The following is a 24,133-nucleotide window of genomic DNA, read 5'->3' as shown; positions in this document are numbered from 1 at the left end:
ATTTTGAGTTTATTGCTGTCTAGGTCCTGAATTGATTCAATTAAAAGCTATTTCATACATCTGTGATTATTTCTACTGTTTTATTTTTATCCAAAATACCTAAAAATCGAATTTTTCAAATAGTCACCCACCAAAGCACGTCAAAACCATTACTTGTTGTCTTGAAAGCGTAAGAAAGAGAAATTTGAAAACGCGGGAGAGAGAAATCAGAAGTATAGCAAACGAATGTCGAAGAGAGAAATCGATAGAATTTGAGAGAGTGGGGTGGTGAAAGAGAGAAATCTGAAGCACAAATGGGGAGAAATTGTGATGAATGGTTTAATTTATTTGAAATAGTTTAAAGGGTTTTTTTGTCAAGTCATGGCTAAATATGACTAAAAACTGTTAAATATATTTTGATGGTTATTTTTAAAATATCTTTATCAAGAAAGGTCATTCCTCACAATTTCCTCGTAATATAACCGTGTAAAGGCAAAGCGATTGGAAGATGATACAATGACAAAAACATAAATTTATGCAATTGAAAATAAAGTAGTAGCTATCAATAGTGAGACTTTGAGCCGGTGGAATAATTGATATAAGTATAGGTTTAAACTCCAAAAGCAAGTAATTAAATCTGATGTTGCTAGGTGCAGTTGTGATCATATACCATAACTAGAAGACCACATGTAGTAGTTTTACCCTTCTCATGAAGTTGTCCCTCCAAATTGCTGCTCATGGAGTGAAAGTCACATTTGTTAATTTTGAAACCATACATGACAAAATTATAGCTTCCACACCGGAGATACATGGGAAGCAAGGCCTGATAAGTTGTGCTTCAATTTTTGATGGACTGGAATTGGAAAGTGATTGAAACGATACTGTTGAGTTTACAGAAAGCACAGGGAGAGTTATGCCAGGTCAATTGATGAACTTGATTGAGAAAATAAACCAGTGTAATACCACTAATAATGAGCAGATCACATGTGTTATTGCTGATGTATCAATTGGATGGGCATTAAAAGTTGCCAAGAATATGGGGATCGAGGGAGTTGCGGTTCACACTGCTGGACCAGCAGGCTTGGCCCTGGCTCTATGCGTTCCACAGCTTATTGAAGATGAAATTCTGGGTGATGATGGTAACAATCTGACAACAAATCTGTAGTTAACTATACATGTTTTTTCGATCCTAGTACATAGTGTACAGTTTTAAGTATCTTCTCTACCGTAATTGTCTGATTTTATGACACAATTCACCATTTATGATATATATTAAGGAAAAAAAATATCAAAACGCAAACAAAGGTTATCTGTACTTGCATAAACTAATTATAAGCATATCAATTTATTTGGCCTTTCATTTCCAACTCCCATAAAGCTTTTTTGAAAAAAAAAATTGAAGAAACCTTGGTTTGAATGTATATATGACTTGAAATTTTGCAGGAACTCTACTAAAAGGCGAATCAATCTCATTGTCAAGCGAAATCCCTGCTTGGAGAAAGTATGAGATTCCATGGATTACCAGCAGCGATCTAATCATGCAGAAAGCTACTTTTAAATTTGTCCGTACCGGCCTCCAAAATTTCAAGTTTGCCAACCTCATTCTTTCCAACTCATTTGATGACCTAGCTCCATCAGCCTTGAAATTGACTCCCAACATCTTGCCTGTAGGCCTTTTACTCGCAAGCAATCATTTGGGAAGTTTCATTGGAAGCTTTTGGCCTGAGGATTCAACTTGCTTAAGCAGGCATGATAAACAAGATGCTGGTTCCGTCATCTACGTTGCATTTGGTAGCAAGCTATCTTTAGCCCACAACAAGTAGATGAGCTAGCACTTGGCCTTGAGCTCAGTGGCTATCCTTTTTTATGGGTTGTCAGAACCAACCTTACCAAAGGAAATTCATCTATAAATTCCCAGAAGGGTTCACAGATAGAATAGCAGATCGTGGAAAAATTATCAAATGGGTGCCTCAGGAAAAGGTGTTAGCCCATCCTTCTGTTGCTTGTTTCCTGAGCCATTGTGGATGGAATTCCACCATGGAGGGTCTAAGCATGGGGGTGCCCTTTTTATGTTGGCCTTACTTTGCAGATCAATTCCATAATAGAATCTACATTTGTAATGTTTGGAACATTGGATTACCATAGACTCTAGATGAAAATGGAATCATAACAAAGCATGAAATAAGTGCAAGGAAAAAGACCTTAATCTCTTCTGATGGAATAAAAGCAAATGTTTTGGACCTAAAACAAGTTGCTAGAAAGAGTATTGATGAAGCTGGATCTTCTTTCAAGAATTTTAAAAGCTTTATTGAACGGATAAAGGCTATCTAACTATGGTGGACCATTTCAGAAAGCATGGAAAGAAGACAGGCTTTACCAAAGCTTATGAAAAACTTCACGAAATAAATAAACCAATAAAATTGTTTCTCTTGTTTCTGCCATTTCCATATATAATTCAAATTAGATTATAAATTTGTTGATATGTGCCCTTAAACTAATTAGATCCGTCAAGGAATATATATTGTCGTTTAATACATACTTAATCATACAATTATATGTGATAGAAGTTTTCCTTTTTGTTAGTGTAATAATAAGGACTTATTAAATACTAATTGGATGAAGCCCATGGAACATAAAGGCCTTGTAAGAAAATTGTAAAGCTGTTACAATTATGAGATCACTATGGATCAAAGCTATGTTCCTAAAATTATTCCTTATTAGAGATAATGAAAATTGTATAGCCCACCGACCTAAGCAAGCCTTATTAGAGATTCCCGATAATGCACTATACTCGTTCAGCAATCCATATTAGTGCTTAAACCATATTCTTTCGTATCATAACTTGAACCATAATTATAATAATCAATTAAATCTTTAAAACATATAATCATAAGTATATATAATGAAGTCTAAACTCTCCAATTTAATATTTATACCAAGGCCACTATCCATTTACAATTAAATAAACAAAGTGCTACGACTTGACCTCTAGCAGCGAAGTGACTTGGAATGAAATGCTATGAGATGCCTTTACCTATTTGCGATGGACCATAAGTGTCGATGATTGCATGCTAGGTCGATCACTATCTACAAAAGGGAAATAAGAGGTGAGTCTCATAGACTCAGTGATCATCGGCTCCGTGAGCAAGGAGAAGATGGGAAACAAGCAATAAGAAGATCATTTGAATGATAAAATCAGAATATAAAATGCAAATCTTATAAACCAAACCACAAGGAGGATATTTGTTCCTTGTAAAAATTATATCGTAAAATCATAATATAATGCTTTCTTTGGCAAAAAAAAAGCCGAAAATAAGTGTAACAGAAAGAGTTTCAATCACCGAAAACATCATCGCCATCAAAATATGAAATACAATATAAAGGTAAGCACGCTTCCAAAATGTGTGGCATGTAAAGAAATCAAAGTGTACGGCCACCTAAATCAACTCATGTTTGTCAAGTAAGCACTGAAAGCTTTTATTTAAACAAAGGGAAATGTAGAGAAAATCTTAACTCTCCACCATGTAAAAGAGTACGCGTTGAAAACTCACAAGGCCCTCGAGTAGGAAAGTATAATATCAACTCGTGGACTCACTTCCATGTAATAACAATCCGAGAGTCTTACTCTACCAGATTCCCATAGCCATGGCAATCTCCACGATGTTGGCCAACATCGAAGAATCAAGCGATCGCTACTGCTCACATTCGGGAGTCTCACTCTACCAGATCACTTGTGGCCTAGCCACGTATACATATCACAGGTCATAGCCCCCGCCACTCCAAACCACCTGTCGATGACCCAAAGGTTCTCTAGCTAGAGCTCACTCGTGCACGAGAGTCACACTAAACTGAAGCAACAGTTGGCCTACTCTCAATGCACTTGGTTTGTCAAAACCATTTTCAAAAATCAAATCGAGGTTGTCACGACCCGGTACTCTCCTCGAGCCCGTGACAACCGTCGCGATGTCCCGATAGACATTCATTACCCAGAATGCCAACCGAAACCCCGCAAGGCTTTAATATAAGTTTTCTCACCTCCCCTACGAGCAACAATTACTAATATCATATTTTAAAAGATTATAAGCTATTTCCAAACCAAAACAATAAAAAAAATAATTTTCATCTAACAGGGGTATTTTAGTCATTTTTCTCTAAAAATTTCGAAACCATCTAAAAATGTAGTATATGAGTGAAAGATACATATTTCATAACCAAAAATAAGTTTAGATGTCTAAAACATTCATTTAAAGTGAAATGATAGTTATTAGAATAAAATAAAAATATTAAATAAAATATTCCATTTTCTTATGAAATAATATTTATAGAGATATCTGTAAATAATTTTTGTAGCGTAAAAGCAAAATAAATTCGTACATACAGTAACACAGATAACCAGAGTATGTAATTTAATTTACAATGACATGTGGACCCCCAAATGACCAAAAGTAACAAAGGCTGTTAACCTACAATTTTTGAGGATGCAAATCCAATTGTAGCCCTCGACGAAATCAGCTATCTACTGACTATCCTGAGCCTGGAATGAGTGGAAAGGAGGGTGGTGAGTTTATATAAACTCAGTGAGTAAACAAACATCATCTAAAATATCTAAAGTCGAGTAAATGAGACAACTTATAATAGTTCATCGTATTATGATTCATAACGTTTCAAACTCATTTCAACTAAACAAAATAAATTCATTTCACTCAAATAATCAACATGACTTATGAATTTCTTAAAAACTTGGCTCGTGCCAAAACTCATTCTCGGGATACCTTGATCAGAGGCATCCAACTAAGTCCGCCAAGGCTGTTAAAGAAAAGACATATATCCATAAATCATATTTGTACATTTTAAAACATAGTCATTCCTTGGCGTTGGCTGAGTTCACCCTCACGTGGTGGTTTAGCGTGTAGTGAACTCTAAAGCTTTACCTTAGGAGATACCATCCGCGCCTCTCGTACTAAGATAAATTAAACGGGATTTACCGTGCCCCTCTAATAGGCTGGTCCACAGAAACCCGCCCACTGCAGTAAGCTAATCGATATCCCACCAAATCAATAAAATTTCAGCAGCATAACATGGCTAATATAATATTACCAGCCTGTCAAGGCAAAGCAAAACAGTTCATATATTCAACACAATTTCCAATTCAGCCATTCATGCCAATATCACCATAAGCCATTCAATTCAAACCATAAATTTACAACACAAACAAACAGTCTCCAATTACTCAATTTCTAAAATCATCATTCAATTTCAAAATGATTTATAAAACTCATTTCATTTAATCACATTTTACTTATAAAACATAAGGATTTACCATTTAAACTTATTTTTCTATAAAATCACAAAAACGAATAAAAACTACTTTAGATAATTAAGATGATAATAAGGCTACTCACAATATCGGGAGTTCAAAATACCCCTATTCTTGATCCTCTGGCACAATGTTCTTACCCTTTTTAGAGGACTCACCACCTATACACAATACACGATAAATAATTCAATATATTGTGTCATGTCATTATAAATCTATTTCAGGCTCTATATGAATACATGAGGTTGTTCGAATAGTCACTTAAAGACGATGTTACACGTTGGTTCAATTGTGATCGGAATGGATTGGTTTTCGACCTAATTTGAACTCTCCACCTTTGATTTAACCAAAACATCCAAATTGACTCCAATTATATTCATCACACTTCCAATGTCCCAAAATACACCAAAACGCCTCAATGAGCTTGACTTTCTCATTCTTATTCAACTTATTTACTAAAAGAATTATACTTTAAGATTACCATTTTCGGTTTCCATCACCACCAATCTTTCAATTCTAACTAAATAACACAAGATATCACAACAATCATCATCACTAGGTTCTTTATGAAATTTGGCCATGGTGGGTGCATAAACACTATGGTTTTTCATACTTGATTTTTACACTTTACATCATAAAACAACTAAAAATACCTAAATAGCATGAAATTCATCAAAGTCCATTTTCCAATGTCTCTCTTGAAAAATTCAGCCAATGGGTGTGGGTGAAGGGCATGAAATTTCTTGCTTGTTTTCCATGCTAAACATCACCAAACAACTAAAAACACTAAAATAACATGAAATCTAGCTAAATCCAAGATCAAAACCCCTCCCCTCATGTCCGGCCAGCAAAGGTATCTTCATGCAAACTTGATTCTCAACCATGGAAAATGAAAAAGAATGCATAGGAAAGGTAGATCACAAGCTAAAATCAAGAAATTTTCCCTTTACTTGCTTAATTCCTTGAAATCCACTAATTTTCCCTTGAATTTTTGCTCACTAGGGTTTGTTCTCTTCTTTTTTCTCTTTTCCTTGGCTAGGCCGAACATATGGGAGTGAAATGGGAGAGTCATGTGCTGATTTTTAATGTAAATTATAAAGAAATGAAAGCTTGCCACTTGTCACCATTCCATTGGTCCATGTTTAACACTTAACAACTAAGCTTTCTTTCTCCACTGCATAAAATATCTCAATTATCCATAATATAAAATGTTAATGGATGAAATCCTTAGGCATGACAAGTGTTGGGTGGTGTAAAATTCTAATTTTGCCCTTGGGTGGCAAAATGATCATTTTGCCCCTACGTCATGAAAATTCCAATTTCACTCCAAATTAATCCTCGAACTCCGAATCACCATATTAAGTCATTTTGGGATTTTAAAATTCTCAATTTCATCTTAAAATCTCTATTTGGACTAGTTCGAGGCTTAATTTAGCTTAGTTGTACCACTAGGTTCACTACCTACTCTTAACGATTTTTCGGGCTTTTCAAGTATGCAAACATATTATCAAGCACATGAATGACATGGCAAATATTTTATAGAGTTGGCCTTGACAGAGGTTTCCAAGTCTTTTGCTTAAAATCATTTGAAAACAAGGATCAATAACCTTTCAAATTACTTTTCACATAAAAAGGCATGGTGTATTCTCTTATACAAAGATCGGACTAAAATCGGTTCTCCAAAATTGTATTTTAAATCATTTAACAATTGCATTTAAACTATGCATATCACACAAAAATACAAGGCACAGATTTTGAATTCAAAACAGTATAAAAGGCTTGTTTCCCAGTTTCTAAAACACTTTAGGTAAATAGCTCATCTATAGATACATCCAAAACAATTTTCAAAACAACTTTGTATCCACAATTTCCTACGAGTTCTACCAGCCCATGCTTTCCATAATAACAGTGTATAAATCATTATAAATCCATTTAGAAATCGCCTATCGAGGCTAACAGCTCATGCTTTCCACAATTGCATTTAATGAAATCTGGCAACGTTTATAAAATGTATAACATTATATAGCTATGGAAATTTTGAAATAGGCACCCCCCACTCACCTTACAATAGCGGGACACTTTGTTGCTATTGATTCGAGTGCATATCTTGCTATTTCTACTTGCTGGTCACTTGTTACTTCACCCGGCATGCCACCACGACAAACTTTTCTACTTATATACTTCCTAGCAACAGTCCAAATTCAATAATCTTAGTGTTTATCATTCCCATTTTCCTCCTTATTCAAACATTACCATCATGTTAATAACTCATACTATGCTAGAATCACCGCTTTTCCTCACTTAACCTTGCATATTCGTATACATCTTAACACATTTTTACCAAAGTTACCTTTATCCTTTACTTGCGTAATTCTTTAAATTATAATTATAGCAACTTATTTATGACTCTAATACATATATTAATCATTTCTAAGGATATTTATCAAGTTCAACCATCATTTCCACAACAATAACCTAGCATATGGCAGCAACTAAAATTTCACTTCCATCAAACATTTTCTAAGTCTACATGTACTACCATTCTCATTTGCATGTTGCCACCAAGCATAACATCAATATTCATTCATACGCACCAACATCCATAACCTTTGAAGCCTTTCCTGACTACACATATCCACACAATCCATTTTTTTCGAAGCTTCCAATTAATATAATTGCTTTCCAACCATACCCATGACATCACCATAACACTACATATTGCACATAATCATTCTCATAATATTAAACTAATCATAGACTTCAAATTGAAGCATTAAGCTTACCACTTGGTTTTAGCTTGGATTTCACCCAACAAAATTCACTATTTCCTCACACCCATGGCCACCATAGCTGCCACAAAAATACTTGCACAATTATCAACTCATTTCCAAAAATTTCTCAAGATAAATATCAAAATCCTTACCTTATGTCTCTTGAATCTTGAAACCCACTTGATATTCCTTCAATTGCTCTTGAATCACTCACTACCCAAGCCTTTCACTTTCCTCTCCTTTCTTTCCTTGGCCGATTCTCTCTATTTTTCTTTTCAAATGCGTGGTGGCAAGGTGAAAATGGCATGGAAGCTTGAAAATGGGGTGGGAGCTTGAAGAAGAAGATGAAAATATCTTGTGGCTGGAGATAAGAACCGGTTATGGGATAAGGATGAAAAGTCAAAGCTTTCTTTGGAAGCTTTGACCAAACTAATGGTAAAATTATCATTTTACCCTATAAGGTTTTCACCCTTTTTAATTGTATCCTCCTACAATCTTTTAATTCCAATTTCTTCCCATTTTTCTTCCTTAACACTTGTATCAATAAAATATCAAGTTTATACTTCAACGCGGTATCACCACAATATTTAAATATTTATTTACTCGTGCCAACTTTATTTAATAAAGACACGCGAGCCCCATTAACATTATTTTTCTCTAAAATTTCCTCATTCTTTTTCTCCCCACTTAGATTGACCATATACTCTTTCTTTATGGAAAATTTTGACATTGAATAAAATATTAATTTTTTAATATTATTTTATTAATAAAATATTATTTTATTCCAAAAATTTTCACTTGTCTCCTTGGCACCCAAAATGTCTTATTATGCCTCGATTCACTTCCGAATCACTTTTTATATTGTTAATTCATCTTTAATAAAAATATTATTATTTAATTGTGATTACTTCGCGTACGAAATATTTTACTCTAGAATATTCGTTCCACCCTTCATCACTCTTAAACACTCTAATTGATCTCAATTAGTATCCAATAAGTTCTATTAGTCAGCATATTAAAGTATGGGTTGTTTTAATTTCACTCAAGTGTCTATGGAATATGTTCTCATGTGATAGTCGTACAAGTAGTCCTCAAACTTGAGACATCGAGACATACTTTGATTTCACCTCTACCGATCTAGAGGTGACCAAATGTCTAAATAAAGTGTTTTTGGGTATGTCATGAAGCATGCAAAGGTTAATGAGTGGTCAAGAGAGGATTCATCACCCTAAGTGATATGAGGGGATGTATCTCACTTATTCTCAATTCTTGATTAACTTGTATAAAGTCTTTGGCCAAAACATGATGAATTTTTGGAAAGTTAGTTTCCTAAATTCATAAGGTTAGTCATGAATTATGAGAACTAATATGGAATGTCATAAGTAGACACCGAGCCATGCTTAATGACATATCTAAGATATTTGATGAAAGGACCGTATTGCATTAAGAGGCTTATACTAAAGGGCTTTGTCAAATTCTTTAATTGACTCTCTAATATTTGGGTGGTCATGATGTATTGCTAGATGCAACTCATAATCTATAAATATAAATCAATTATCAAATTGATATTTGATTAAGATTTATATTTATTGCCAACATGTTAGAAGCCTAATAGGTCACACACATTAAGTGACATGATTGAGATTAAATAAAGATAATCAATTAAGTTATACTTAATTGGAATAAACCAAAATAAAGTAAAAAATTAATTAAGTTCACAAGAACTTAATTGAATTAAAATACAACTGTTGCATCTAGAGTTACAACTTAGTTTGGCTATATAAATATATTATATTAGCCAACTAAAACTCTAAACCTCTAGCTACTTCTTAGTTGTTTCATAAAAATAAGAAAGAAAATAGTTTTTTGCTTGACAAAAATAAGATTCGGAAAGAATTTTTGGTTCTTTCGTTTTAAAAACAAAACTTGCTAACACAAGTAAAATCCTACCTTTGAGAAAGTTTTATTCGGTCACTATGTGGACTACTGTTAAATGCCAAACACTTGGATGGCTCAAGATTTGACAAATCTTCAAGTTGAAGAAGCAAAAAATTTCGACTACAAGATTTTATATTGTCTTCTTCTCTTTTTCGAGTTACGTGCTTCATCACAAGTGTTTTTGGATTTAGTTTGCTCTTTATTATGATATCTAGAGTAAGGTATGTAACTCTTAAACTTATGAATGTTCATAATTAATTTAAAAATTATATAAAAAACACAAACATTGATCTTGTAGGATTCCACTGCTTCTCTGATAAAATGCTAGTTTATTTTTCCATTGTGTTATATTTTTAATTTTGTAATTAATTTCATGTTTGAGCATGAGGACGAATCCCAACAGTGATATCAAAGTCTTTGTTTGATGTTTTTCATGTAATTTGCATGCTTGATTTTTGGTGATAATCAATTGGATTAATTTGTGTGTTGATTTGATATATATCGGTTTTGAAGGCTTTCTTTAAAATTTGATTTTCTGTTTTAATTCAAATATGGACAGCATGTGTTTAATCCACTAAAACATATTTTAAGAGGTTTAAAATCATGTTTAAGTGAATAATTGATGAATGGATTAAAAGGCTTGCAAAGTCAAGTTAAAACAGAATAGTTTTGAGGTGTTTTGGAAACTAATGTGCCGATTATTTTTGCTAACATTGGGCAAGCATTATGTGCAGTTTTTAATTGTTAAAAAATAGTTTTACCAAATTAAATCACTACATATTTCGGCCAAACTTGACTAAGTATGAAAATGTTTCATAAAAATTATGTTTTCGAGTTCCAAAATAACAAAGATTTAATGCAGAAAATTTTGGCAACTATGATCGGTTTTGGTGGCTTAATTCTCCATGAATTTTGTGTTTAATTGTTAAACACTGTCAAACCCTGCTTTGTAAAATAATTATTACGTCATTTACATGCTCGATAGAATTTTTGTATATTTAGGAAGTTCGAGAAATTGTTAAAAGACGATATTGCCCTTAATGGTACCATTGAGTCGATTAAGCCTCGAACTAGTTCAAATAGGAATTTTAAGGTGAAATTAAGAGTTTCACAGTTCAGGGATGACTCAAAATGGTAATTCAGAGTTTGAGGATCAATTTGGAGTCAAACCAGAATTTTCACTATCTAGGGGCAAAATCGTAATTTTTCCACTCACGGATAAATTTTGAGATTTTGAGAGAATTTAGATCACATTTGACAAATTGGAGAATGGTATGAGTATAAGGGATGAAAAATATGTCTATGGGCATTTTTTTAGTTTTTGGGGCAAAAATGTAATTTTTCACTTTACGGGGGTAAAAGTGTAATTTTTAAAAATTTACCCCACCAAAACTTTGGAAAAGTCTAGAAATTTCATGGAAGACATGGATAAGTGAAGAGGATTGAGTGGTAGAAAAATAAAGTCAAAAAGATGACTAGAAAAAAATAAAATAATAAAATATTCAAAAGGTAAATAAAATAATAATATTTTATTAAGCCTATTAAAAGGCTTGAAAATTCCAGAATTATTCATTGGGAGGGTCAGCCAAAACCAGCAGGAGAGAGAGAGAAATAAGAACAAACCCTAGAGTGAGAAAATTCAAAGAAAAAGTGTGATTTTTCAAGGAATCAAGTGTTTAAAGGTATGATTTTTCAAGCTTAGCTTAAGATTTATCATTTCCATGCATTTCTCCTTATTTTCTATGGTTAAATTATGTGTTTTGATGATGGATTCAAATCTGATCATATGGGTTTAGAGAGAGAAAGTTGTTAGATTAATTTGATTTTGAACTATGTTAGTGTTTAGTGTTAGTTTAGCATGTTTATGAGTAAAACAACAAGAAAAATATTCATTTTCTCCATGAATTTCTCTAGGCTGAATCTAGCCAATGGTGTGTGAGGATGAGGTTGACTTTATTTTAAGAGAATTAGATGGAAAAATGATGAATTATGAGGTTGGAAATTAAATGGGAATTTTTGGTGCAAAAAAATTGAAATTTCTACCCACTAGGGGTAAAAGCGTAATTTGTGATCCGAACTGATAAATTGGACCACATTCATAGTCATTGAGGTATTGTGGATATAATTGGATAATTGAAATTGAAATGGATGGAATTGGAGTTGAATTGGAGATTTTAGAAATTTACACCGTATATAGGCAAGTTAGGTCGGACACTGTGATTAAGCAAATGTCCAAACATTTCACACCCTATCTAGTGCATACGCATGGATAAGAGCCTGAAATAATATATATTGATTTGACACAAATTATTGAATTTTTTGTGTCATGTATTGTGGATAGGTGGTGAGCTATTTGATACGGGTAAAAGACTACACCCGAGGACCGAGAATAGGAGTATATCTACTCCTAGTACAGTGAGTAAACTTACTATCGTCTTAATTATCTAGAGTAGATTTATTTAATTGTGTGATTTTATGAAAAAATGGTTTAATTGGAAAATTATTGTGTTTTATGGTAAAATGGGATTTTATAAAATAATTTTATAATATTTTTGAAAATTTAATAATGATTTCAAAAGTAGAGTAATTGGAGACCTATACTATGATTGTGTTGTTTATCCATGATTTTACATTAATGGCTTATGATAAATGTGGGTATGACTGGTTATTTTTATGATTTTAAGAATATGTGAACTGCTTTATTTGCCTTGAATGTGTTAAGTGAGCCATGTCATACTATTGTGATTTTATTGGTTGGTGGATTATAAAGTGGGCACTGCAGTGACGGGGGTTCCGTGGGCCAGCCTAATTAGAGGGGCACGGTTCCCAATTATTGAGCTTACCTCGATTGGAGAGGCGCGTAGGATAACTCCCGAGGTAGGATTTGAGTACACTTCACGCAGGCCACCACGTGAAAGTGGGACTCAGCCAACGCCAAGGAACGGCTGTGTTGTCAGAGGTGAAATGTGTTTGTGTGTGTGACAATAAACAGCCTTGGCGGTCTCGGTAAGATGCTTTCGCGAGGTATCCCCGAGAATGGATTTTTGGCAAGAGCCAAGTTTTTGAAAAGTGCATAAGCCATGTTGAGTAATTAGATGAAATCCAATTATTTATATGGGTTGAGATGAATTATTTTAATTGTCTCCTATTACTCGGCTTTAGATTATTTTGATGATGTTTGTCTACTCACTGGGATTTTATAATCTCACCCCTTCTTCCTATACATTTTTCAGGCTCAGAATAGGCAGTAGACTGTCAATTACATCGAGAAGTAAATTTCGGAGTTGCATCCTAGAAAGCAAGGTTATAGACTTAAACCTTCTCAGTTATTTGGGGGCTCACGTGTCATTGTAATTTAAAGTGCATACTCTAGTTTTCTATATTATAGTATGTATAAATTTATTTTGTTTTTATGTGCAGAAAATTAATTTTTTGATGTTTTAAAAATAAACATATATATATATTGTTTTACATTAAAATAGATTATTTTAATTAATATTTTTAGTTTATTTTATTATTCAAAAAAAAAAAAAAAAAAAAAAGGAAAAAAAGAGAGAGGAATGGAAAAACTGGTACAAAAGCCTTGCGAGGTCTCGAGAGGCGTTCGGGGGAAGAATGTCTATCGAGGCTTCGCGGCGGTTGTCACGGGCTCGATGGGAGTTCCGGGTCGTGACAATTCGATTGGTATCAGAGCAAAGGGAAAGATAACCCTATTCCTGGGAACTCTCACATATGATCTGTGGCGAAGTATGGCTCTCCGCCCAGGAGCTTGGAAGAGGAGGGAAGGGACTGCTCCCGGTGCGTCCCGGAGTGAAGTGCACCTCTTGCCGAGTGCTCTGATAGGTACCACCTAATGCCATCTGTGTCCAGAGTGGTGGAAGAATTCGATTGGTATCAGAGCTTTTGGTTAACAAAGCATGGTTTTAAAGTTTTTGATTTTTATAGTTATTTTAAGAATTCACACTGGCACTGTGTGGCCCCGGGTTGAGTTAAACTAGGTTAAGTTAAGTTGGGTTAGGTAAAGTTGCATGTATGTAGAGTCTGAGATTACCTAAACTTGCTTCGTTTCCTTTTTAGATTACCATGCCTCCTCGACGTGAGCGCCCACTCCCTACTAGATCAGCTAGGAGGGGCAGAGGTCGTCTTAGGCAGGGTCAGCCAGACCTTAGAGGAGAGGAATCGACTGTGTCTCCTTTTCGAGCAACACTTGCTGCTGAACCGGTCGAGATTCCTCCGCCACCTACTAGCATTCCTACCGTGTCTCCTGAGGTAATTCAGGCAATGGCAGCCTTCTTTACCGCAATGGCTGGTCAAGCTCAGACTAGTCAGGTCCCACCTGTAGTGCCACCAGTTACTCCTTCAGTTCCATTGGCACATGATGTCTCTATTTCTAAAAAGCTGAAGGAGGCTAGACAACTGGGTTGCGTGTCCTTTGTGGGTGAGTTGGACGCCACCGCAGCTAAGGATTGGATTAATCAGGTTTCAGAGACACTCTCTGATATGAGATTGGAGGATGAGATGAAGCTGATAGTGGCTACGAGGTTATTGGAGAAGAGAGCTCGTACATGGTGGAATTCGGTGAAGTCCCGTTCCACTATTCTCCTAACTTGGTCAGACTTTCTGAGGGAATTTGATAGTCAATATTATACCCATTTCCATCAAAAAGAGAAGAAGAGAGAATTTTTGAGTCTGAAGCAGGGGAATTTAACTGTAGAAGAGTATGAGACTCAATTTAACGAGCTGTTGTCTTATGTGCCTGATTTAGTGAGGACTGAACAGGATCAGGCCGATTATTTCGAGGAAGGGCTCCGCAATGAGATAAGAGAGCGAATGACTGTGACAGGTAGGGAGCCCCATAAAGAGGTAGTACAAATGGCCTTAAGGGCTGAGAAGCTCGCAAATGAAAATAGGAGAATGCGAGCTGAGTTGGCAAAAAGGAAAAATCCGAATATGTCCTCTAGTCAGCCACTAAAGAGGAGCAAAGGCTCATTTGTTTCAGGGAGTGCTCCTTCTGTTTCGGTAACATCCTCTCGACCATCATTTTCACAAATGCAGCAGAGGCCTCCGAGATTCAGCGGATCTGCAGTGACTACTTCTGAAAAAAGTTTCGGAGGTTTTGATAGATGCAGAGAATGTGGAAGATTTCATGGCGGGGTGTGTTGGGGGCCTTTGCGATGTTTTCATTGTGGCCAGACGGGTCACTTTAGAACTAATTGTCCACAGTTAGGACAGGCCACTGTAGCTGCTCTATCTTCATCAACTCGTACGGACTTGCAGATGAGAGATTCCTCTGGAGCACAACCGAGACAGGGAGTAGCTATTCGACCTGATGTGGAGAGTAACACCCCAGTATACCCACCTTTCAAACCACTGACTCGTGCGTCAACAAAAGTTTTTACGGTAATGGAAGATGAAGCACGAGTCCAACCTAGAGAAAGTGAATGAAAAGTTAGGTGGAAATGTAAGATAATGATAAGAGATGTAAATACTAAGTTCTGAGAGTGTAAATAAAGCTTTTAAGAATAATATAATAAATGAGTTTATGTAAAATATCGCTATGGAATTTTCTTAATGTATTGTGGAAATTGGAGTTCAGAAATGCATAAGACATGAAAGATGAATCTTTGAGGCATTGATGAGAATGAAAGTGCAACCCCACATGTGTAGGGATTAGTAATATGGGTAACTAAAGTGAAGAATGATCCTGAGTGGTTCAAGATTTAAATTTCATGTATGATGAGTGATGTAGGTAGAGCAACGAAAAGAACATCTCAATAGTTAAAGGATTGTGGAAGAATGCTCAAACGAAGGAGATGACATGAGATGTTGAATATTGGATAAAAACTAATACCCCTATCTTTTCTTGGAGTTTGATAAGTGAAATTTTGGGGACAAAATTTTTTTTAAGGGGGGTAGTGTTGTCAAACCCTGCTTTGTAAAATAATTATTACGTCATTTACATGCTCGATAGAATTTTTGTATATTTAGGAAGTTCGAGAAATTGTTAAAAGACGATATTGCCCTTAATGGTACCATTGAGTCGATTAAGCCTCGAACTAGTTCAAATAGGAATTTTAAGGTGAAATTAAGAGTTTCACAGTTCAGGGATGACTCAAAATGGTAATTCAGAGTTTGAGGATCAATTTGGAGTCAAACCAGAATTTTCACTATCTAGGGGCAAAATCGTAATTTTTCCACTCACGGATAAATTTTGAGATTTTGAGAGAATTTAGATCACATTTGACAAATTGGAGAATGGTATGAGTATAAGGGATGAAAAATATGTCTATGGGCATTTTTTTAGTTTTTGGGGCAAAAATGTAATTTTTCACTTTACGGGGGTAAAAGTGTAATTTTTAAAAATTTACCCCACCAAAACTTTGGAAAAGTCTAGAAATTTCATGGAAGACATGGATAAGTGAAGAGGATTGAGTGGTAGAAAAATAAAGTCAAAAAGATGACTAGAAAAAAATAAAATAATAAAATATTCAAAAGGTAAATAAAATAATAATATTTTATTAAGCCTATTAAAAGGCTTGAAAATTCCAGAATTATTCATTGGGAAGGTCAGCCAAAACCAGCAGGAGAGAGAGAGAAATAAGAACAAACCCTAGAGTGAGAAAATTCAAAGAAAAAGTGTGATTTTTCAAGGAATCAAGTGTTTAAAGGTATGATTTTTCAAGCTTAGCTTAAGATTTATCATTTCCATGCATTTCTCCTTATTTTCTATGGTTAAATTATGTGTTTTGATGATGGATTCAAATCTGATCATATGGGTTTAGAGAGAGAAAGTTGTTAGATTAATTTGATTTTGAACTATGTTAGTGTTTAGTGTTAGTTTAGCATGTTTATGAGTAAAACAACAAGAAAAATATTCATTTTCTCCATGAATTTCTCTAGGCTGAATCTAGCCAATGGTGTGTGAGGATGAGGTTGACTTTATTTTAAGAGAATTAGATGGAAAAATGATGAATTATGAGGTTGGAAATTAAATGGGAATTTTTGGTGCAAAAAAATTGAAATTTCTACCCACTAGGGGTAAAAGCGTAATTTGTGATCCGAACTGATAAATTGGACCACATTCATAGTCATTGAGGTATTGTGGATATAATTGGATAATTGAAATTGAAATGGATGGAATTGGAGTTGAATTGGAGATTTTAGAAATTTACACCGTATATAGGCAAGTTAGGTCGGACACTGTGATTAAGCAAATGTCCAAACATTTCACACCCTATCTAGTGCATACGCATGGATAAGAGCCTGAAATAATATATATTGATTTGACACAAATTATTGAATTTTTTGTGTCATGTATTGTGGATAGGTGGTGAGCTATTTGATACGGGTAAAAGACTACACCCGAGGACCGAGAATAGGAGTATATCTACTCCTAGTACAGTGAGTAAACTTACTATCGTCTTAATTATCTAGAGTAGATTTATTTAATTGTGTGATTTTATGAAAAAATGGTTTAATTGGAAAATTATTGTGTTTTATGGTAAAATGGGATTTTATAAAATAATTTTATAATATTTTTGAAAATTTAATAATGATTTCAAAAGTAGAGTAATTGGAGACCTATACTATGATTGTGTTGTTTATCCATGATTTTACATTAATGGCTTATGATAAATGTGGGTATGACTGGTTATTTTTATGATTTTAAGAATATGTGAACTGCTTTATTTGCCTTGAATGTGTTAAGTGAGCCATGTCATACTATTGTGATTTTATTGGTTGGTGGATTATAAAGTGGGCACTGCAGTGACGGGGGTTCCGTGGGCCAGCCTAATTAGAGGGGCACGGTTCCCAATTATTGAGCTTACCTCGATTGGAGAGGCGCGTAGGATAACTCCCGAGGTAGGATTTGAGTACACTTCACGCAGGCCACCACGTGAAAGTGGGACTCAGCCAACGCCAAGGAACGGCTGTGTTGTCAGAGGTGAAATGTTTTTGTGTGTGTGACAATAAACAGCCTTGGCGGTCTCGGTAAGATGCTTTCGCGAGGTATCCCCGAGAATGGATTTTTGGCAAGAGCCAAGTTTTTGAAAAGTGCATAAGCCATGTTGAGTAATTAGATGAAATCCAATTATTTATATGGGTTGAGATGAATTATTTTAATTGTCTCCTATTACTCGGCTTTAGATTATTTTGATGATGTTTGTCTACTCACTGGGATTTTATAATCTCACCCCTTCTTCCTATACATTTTTCAGGCTCAGAATAGGCAGTAGACTGTCAATTACATCGAGAAGTAAATTTCGGAGTTGCATCCTAGAAAGCAAGGTTATAGACTTAAACCTTCTCAGTTATTTGGGGGCTCACGTGTCATTGTAATTTAAAGTGCATACTCTAGTTTTCTATATTATAGTATGTATAAATTTATTTTGTTTTTATGTGCAGAAAATTAATTTTTTGATGTTTTAAAAATAAACATATATATATATTGTTTTACATTAAAATAGATTATTTTAATTAATATTTTTAGTTTATTTTATTATTCAAAAAAAAAAAAAAAAAAAAAAAAAGGAAAAAAAGAGAGAGGAATGGAAAAACTGGTACAAAAGCCTTGCGAGGTCTCGAGAGGCGTTCGGGGGAAGAATGTCTATCGAGGCTTCGCGGCGGTTGTCACGGGCTCGATGGGAGTTCCGGGTCGTGACAAACACACTTGCTGAAAATTTTCAGCAACTTTTTGCTTGAGCTTGATTTATGATTTATGGAGTTTTATGAGTACTTAAATGCCATCTATTTTAATTTTGGGTGACTCATAAAGAATAGGAAATTATTTCCTACTTTAAAAGCAATTCCTAAAACCAAGGATAGAATTTTAATTTTGGGTGATTCATAAAGAATAGGAAATTGTTTCCTACTTTAAAAGAAATTTGAAATATTAAGGATAGTATTTTAATTTGAAAAATTCATAGGAAATAGTTTCCTACTTTAAAAGAAATTCCTAAAGTTACGTGATAGCATTGAACTTTACTTAAAATTTTGGTTTGACTAGAAGTTTTCAAAATTTGTTAAGTCACCAATTAGGTAACTTGAACAAGATACAATTTAGGAAACTAATCCATATTCTAAATGTTAGAAATTAAAATGTTGTCTTAAATATATTTTAAGAAGTTTACCTAAAATAAAGAGATTTCCAAAATTAAAAGGAGTTTTAATTATGGAAAGAATTAGAATGGAAAGTTTTATTTCAATGAAATTCTATTTAAGCAAAAGAAGTAAAATGTTTGCTTTATGTGTTTTGAAAATGAGAATTTCTTAAGCACTAAATTGAAATAAAACAATACCAAATAATTTGAGTCTAGCACTTTAAATGAGTTAATTGATACTTTTCTCAAATAACACGCAAGATCACCAAGTGACATTGAGCTTGCATTTATTTCTATGCTTTTGATTGTGATTATAAAGCATGAGGATGATTATGGACTTAGACTTTAGAAGATTAGGTCACAGATAGTTAAATTTATTTTTCACGGTATTTATTTTAAAACAGGGTTAGAGCATCCTGCCTTATCTCTATTTTCTTTGGGTTGTAAAATTCTTTTCTTACCTAACTCCCCTCGAATGTGACTCGAGGTTTCTTGATTATAAAATATAATTAGTTACATCAAAGTGTAAAACTAGGGTTAGATAAGAAAATTTTTGTAACTTGAACATGGAGATCCAAAGATGCCATGGAGATTTAAGGAGATTACAAGCAAAGCTTGAAAGCAATGTTCGTAAAATCCCCTAGGAATTTGATCAACTTATTTCCTTAATGGCTCTAGGAAATTAGAATTAGTAAACTCTATAATCATCCTAATAGTTGGCATGTTATAGATTTATAATTCAATATATATATATATATATGATATATGTGAAATGCGATAAATGCTATGCATGTCAACAACGTCAAATCAATGAGACTTTAATTAATGAATTAATAAATAAAATCCCTCATTAATATATTGAGCAAAAAGTTACCTTCCACCATATAACAAGATCTCTAAGCTGATCTTTTAATTAGAGGCTTGTTAAGTCACTCAAGGCAAAACTTTTGCTCGAGTACGTTTGAGTTATTGGTGAGTCTTACTCAACTAATACCATGTTGTTCGGATGTATCACACATGACCACATAGTATTAGAGGCATAATTAGGCAAAATGTATATGATACATTTAGACAAGGAGTTGTCACCTAATCGATTTAGGAGTTGTATAAGATACAATTGGTAAGCAAAGTTATCTACCTAATTAGTTTTATTATGGTTTGTTGAGTCACTTAGAGTCATAGTGGGATGAAAGGGGTTGTAGCTTAATAAGAAATTTAAAGGTTAAATTTCTCGAAATATTAGGGGAAGGCTACTATTTTGATAAAATATTGAGAATAATCAAATAAGATTCTAAAACTTTGTCTTTATGATTACATAATTTGCATTAATGACTAAGCTTTATATATGTTGGTTTATATAGGATATAAATCGATCATGATGAACAATTTGTCACTTAGAAGCATACTTGATGCAAACAAGTGGATAGGCTTAAATTTCATTAATTGGTTCTGCAATATCAAGATTGTCTTGAAACAAGAGAAAAATACTTATGTCTTAAATGGTCATGTTCTTGAGGAACCTAGAGATGGTGTTACAAATGAGAAAAAAGAATCCTATAGAGTTTATTATATAGATGATCTCGAGCAAGCCACATATATGATGTTGGCTAGTATGGCTCCAGATCGTCAAAAGCAACATGAAGCTACGATTGCCCTAGATACTATCCTAAACCTTAAAGAAATTATGAGACCTTGACCTTTATAGACTTGTAAAGGGAAATATACGCGATATCCCTTATCAGGGGTAATTTCATCATTTCCTTAGTAAACCCATAAAAGTAAGGTTTTTAAACAATATTATGGTCTAAGTCAGCCTAAGGCATAAATGGATGGTGAAATTAAGGGTAAAATGAAAAAAAAACCAAAATTTTGATAATTTTCAAGGTAAGGGCAAAATGGTCATTTTTCACCTGGGGTTAAAATTTTAAGTTTTTATGAACCCGAACATGTCTAGACCATTATGGATCTTGTCCCAGTGTTAAAAGAATAAAAATATTGCATAAACGATTGGAGGAGAGTAAGTTAATTGGTGGAAGGGCATTTTCGTAATTTTATGGGAATGGATAAGTTGGCCTATAAATATCTTGAAATTTCTAGCACCTTCTTGAATTTCCAGTAGCTAGTCTTCTTCTTCCCTTCTTCTCTCTCATGTTTCTTCAATTCCTCCATGGGAGTTTTCTTCAAGCTTCTATAACTTTCTCTCACTAGCTTCAATCTTCATGCTTTTTTAGTGCACTCTTCCATAAACCCTTGTGCTATTTCATCCTCTCACTTTAAAACCCTTCACAAATTTGGTTTTCATACTTTCTCTCACTAGTTGGGCATTTTAGAGAGAGAAATAGAGAATTACTCCATTGATTTGGAAGCAATTGGAAGAGAATTTGACTACAAAAGAGCCTTAGGGTAAGTGATGAATTAAGCTTGATTTTTAGCTACAAAAAATGGCTAGTAATTGGGATTTATGAGCTGTTTATTGTTGAGTATGTTCATTACTTTTAGTGATTAAGATAGTGAACATAGATGGCCATTTAATGTGGCAATTGAAAGCTAGTTTAGAGATAGCTTTTAGCGTTCATAGTGTGTAAATTGACCTATTGCTTATGCTAATGTGATCCTAGGTTCTAAGGAAGCCCCATCATCTTATTTGGACAATTAAAAGAATTAGAGTCATCTAAAGGCTCTACAATCAATTGGTGAGTGGACTGCCTTCAAAACTTGTTTTGGGAAATATAATGTATTTACCACCCATTTGAATGAATTATCAAGTTTTTCATAAAGACAAATGCCTTGGGAACAAGCTTTTGCAAAATGGTTTTATATTGTGATATGTAAATGTTATGGATTCATGCACTATTGTAGTATGATGATATATAAATGTGTGTGTTGTGCATGATGAATGATATTATATATAATGACTGTAACCGAGTGTGTGCACAATGTGGGGGGATGCACATGCCAGTGATGATGGTGGCGTGAGAGGTGGATGATGATAGTGCCCATGTGCACGATGTGGGGGGATGTACACGATGGCACTGATTGTGCACGATGTGGGGGGATGCACACGATGGTGCCGGCTATGTGCATGATGTGGGGGGATGTACATGAGCCGGGTGTGTTTATGATGATGTTGATGTTTATCTATGTAATTATGCGTATCTAGACTTATGAAATGAAAACTTATGAATGTGATATATGATTGACATATATGAAAAATTTGATACATTGTACTTTGGGAATTTTCATGTGCTGTATGTTGATTTTGTTGGTTTAGCAGGATGGCCTTTTTGTTGAGTGTGGGGAAACTTTTCCCTTGTTGCTTTGTTTTCGCTGCAGCGAAATTCATTCTCGCTGTAACGAGAAACTCTCAGGTTTGAGAACCTTCACCAAAACTGGTTCTCGTTGTAGCGAGAATGTATTTCGCTGCAGCGAGATAGTCACTGTAGCTTCTCGCTGTAGCGAAAAAGAATCTCGCTCCAGCGAAAAACTCTCTATTTCATCAGTGAAATTTCAATGCAGCGAGAAAGAATCTCGCTGCAATGAAAAACCTTCTGTTTTGGTTTCCTATCTTGTCTAATTGCTGCCCTATCTTTCACTTTTTTACTACCATATCAGAGCATGGACTTCCTACATTAAGGATTAAATGAGTTAAGTTTAAAGGGAGGAGGTTTAGTGAGAAATCCTCGGCCAATTGAGAAACCCTCGGTCGATTAATAACCAAATCCCAACGTCGTTGCAATGAAAATTCATTCTCGCTGCAGCTACCCTGCAGCGAGAATGCCTTTCCGCTGCAACGAAGATTCGTTGTCATATTTGACTTGCTTACGTATCATTGAAGCTTTCATTCTTCAAATGGTTCGTTGTGTATGGATTCATATTTTCAATGATCAATCAATTAAGGGCTTGATGAAGGGTTTTTAGTAAGAATAGAAATAAATTGCATTGTTTTGAAAAAGAATGCATCATGATTTCATTAAAGATTCCTTACGGTATGTTTGTTCCCTTTCTTGTTCACTCACTGGGTTTATACTCACCATTTTCAACTTCATGTTTTCAGATCACGAGGTAGTCGGTAACTAGGACGAGGTGTCCTTATAGACTTGTATCCATATTTTGGTAGGTGTCTCGGCATTCAGTAGCTGTACATTCGTCCGAGTCCCTCCGCTGGAAATCGAGTCTTCTTTTTGAGATGTATAGACAAACTTGATGTAAATTATTAAGACACATGTTGTAGACGATGTATGTATATTTTAAATGAGTAATGCCAATAAGAGTTGGAAATGTCTATTACTATTTTGATTTAAAGTTATAATTCGTGACTTAGCAATATTTGATGGAATGAGGAGTAGGATAAATCGATAGGCTTGCTTGGACTTAGTGGACTATGTCCATTGGGCCCATGCGCCAGTCATGACCCGGATTTTGGGTCGTGACATAAATGTTCAATAAGGAAAGTTGCACAGAGAGATTTGACATTTCAAGGGAATTGTTTCGATGTAAGATGTCTGAGGGAAGCCCAACAAGGCCTCGTGTGCTTAAGATGATAGGGTATATTACTCGACTTGAGCAATTAGGTTGGGTTATGGATCATGATTTGAGCATAGACCTTATACTTTCCTTGCTACTAGAGTGCTATTCACAGTTTACGTTGAATTTCAACATGAACAAGATTGAGGTAACCTTATCAAGCTTATTGAATATGCTTACACAAACTAAGAACACCATTGCGAAAAAGAAGCCTTCAGTTTATCTTGTCTCTTCTAAGAAAAATTAAAATAAGAAAAGAAAATTTTCTAAGAAAAAACAAGGGTGAAAAAGCATCAACTTTGAAAGGTATGAAGCCTACTAGAGGAGTGAAGAAGGATAGGGACAACGACAAATGCCATTTTTGGGTAAGCTAGGGCATTGGAGGCACAATTGCAAGGATTATCTTGAATCCATCAAAGGGAAGAAACAAAAGGAAGTTTCCACTTTAGGTATGAGTCACATGATGATTTATTTTCATTACTTAGTATATGATACCTTACCAT

At 34.5% G+C, this 24,133-nt stretch overlaps 1 protein-coding gene, 1 long non-coding RNA gene and 1 pseudogene across 2 annotated transcripts; all 3 read left to right on the top strand.

Moving 5' to 3' along the window:
- Positions 1-688: 688 nt before the first annotated feature.
- Positions 689-2,310, top strand: LOC18604805 (UDP-glycosyltransferase 83A1-like; annotated as a pseudogene).
- Positions 2,311-11,585: 9,275 nt separating this feature from the next.
- LOC148763732 (uncharacterized) lies at positions 11,586-15,533 on the top strand. The gene is made up of 4 exons (XM_088804833.1): positions 11,586-11,687; positions 12,347-12,420; positions 13,239-13,308; positions 14,083-15,533. The coding sequence occupies exon 4, from the start codon at positions 14,089-14,091 to the stop codon at positions 15,448-15,450; it is 1,362 nt and encodes a 453-aa protein (XP_088660959.1). The 5' UTR covers positions 11,586-11,687; positions 12,347-12,420; positions 13,239-13,308; positions 14,083-14,088; the 3' UTR covers positions 15,451-15,533.
- Positions 15,534-16,571: 1,038 nt separating this feature from the next.
- Positions 16,572-18,308, top strand: LOC148763731 (uncharacterized). The gene is made up of 3 exons (XR_016025419.1): positions 16,572-16,673; positions 17,333-17,406; positions 18,225-18,308. It is a non-coding gene; the product is annotated as an uncharacterized LOC148763731 (long non-coding RNA).
- Positions 18,309-24,133: the final 5,825 nt, after the last annotated feature.

The sequence above is a fragment of the Theobroma cacao genome, chromosome 3, assembly GCF_053813885.1.
Source record: "Theobroma cacao isolate CCN51 chromosome 3, ASM5381388v1, whole genome shotgun sequence".
NCBI lineage: Eukaryota > Viridiplantae > Streptophyta > Magnoliopsida > Malvales > Malvaceae > Theobroma > Theobroma cacao.
Note: the sequence above shows the minus strand (reverse complement) of the source record. Positions and strands in the feature narration are given on the sequence as shown.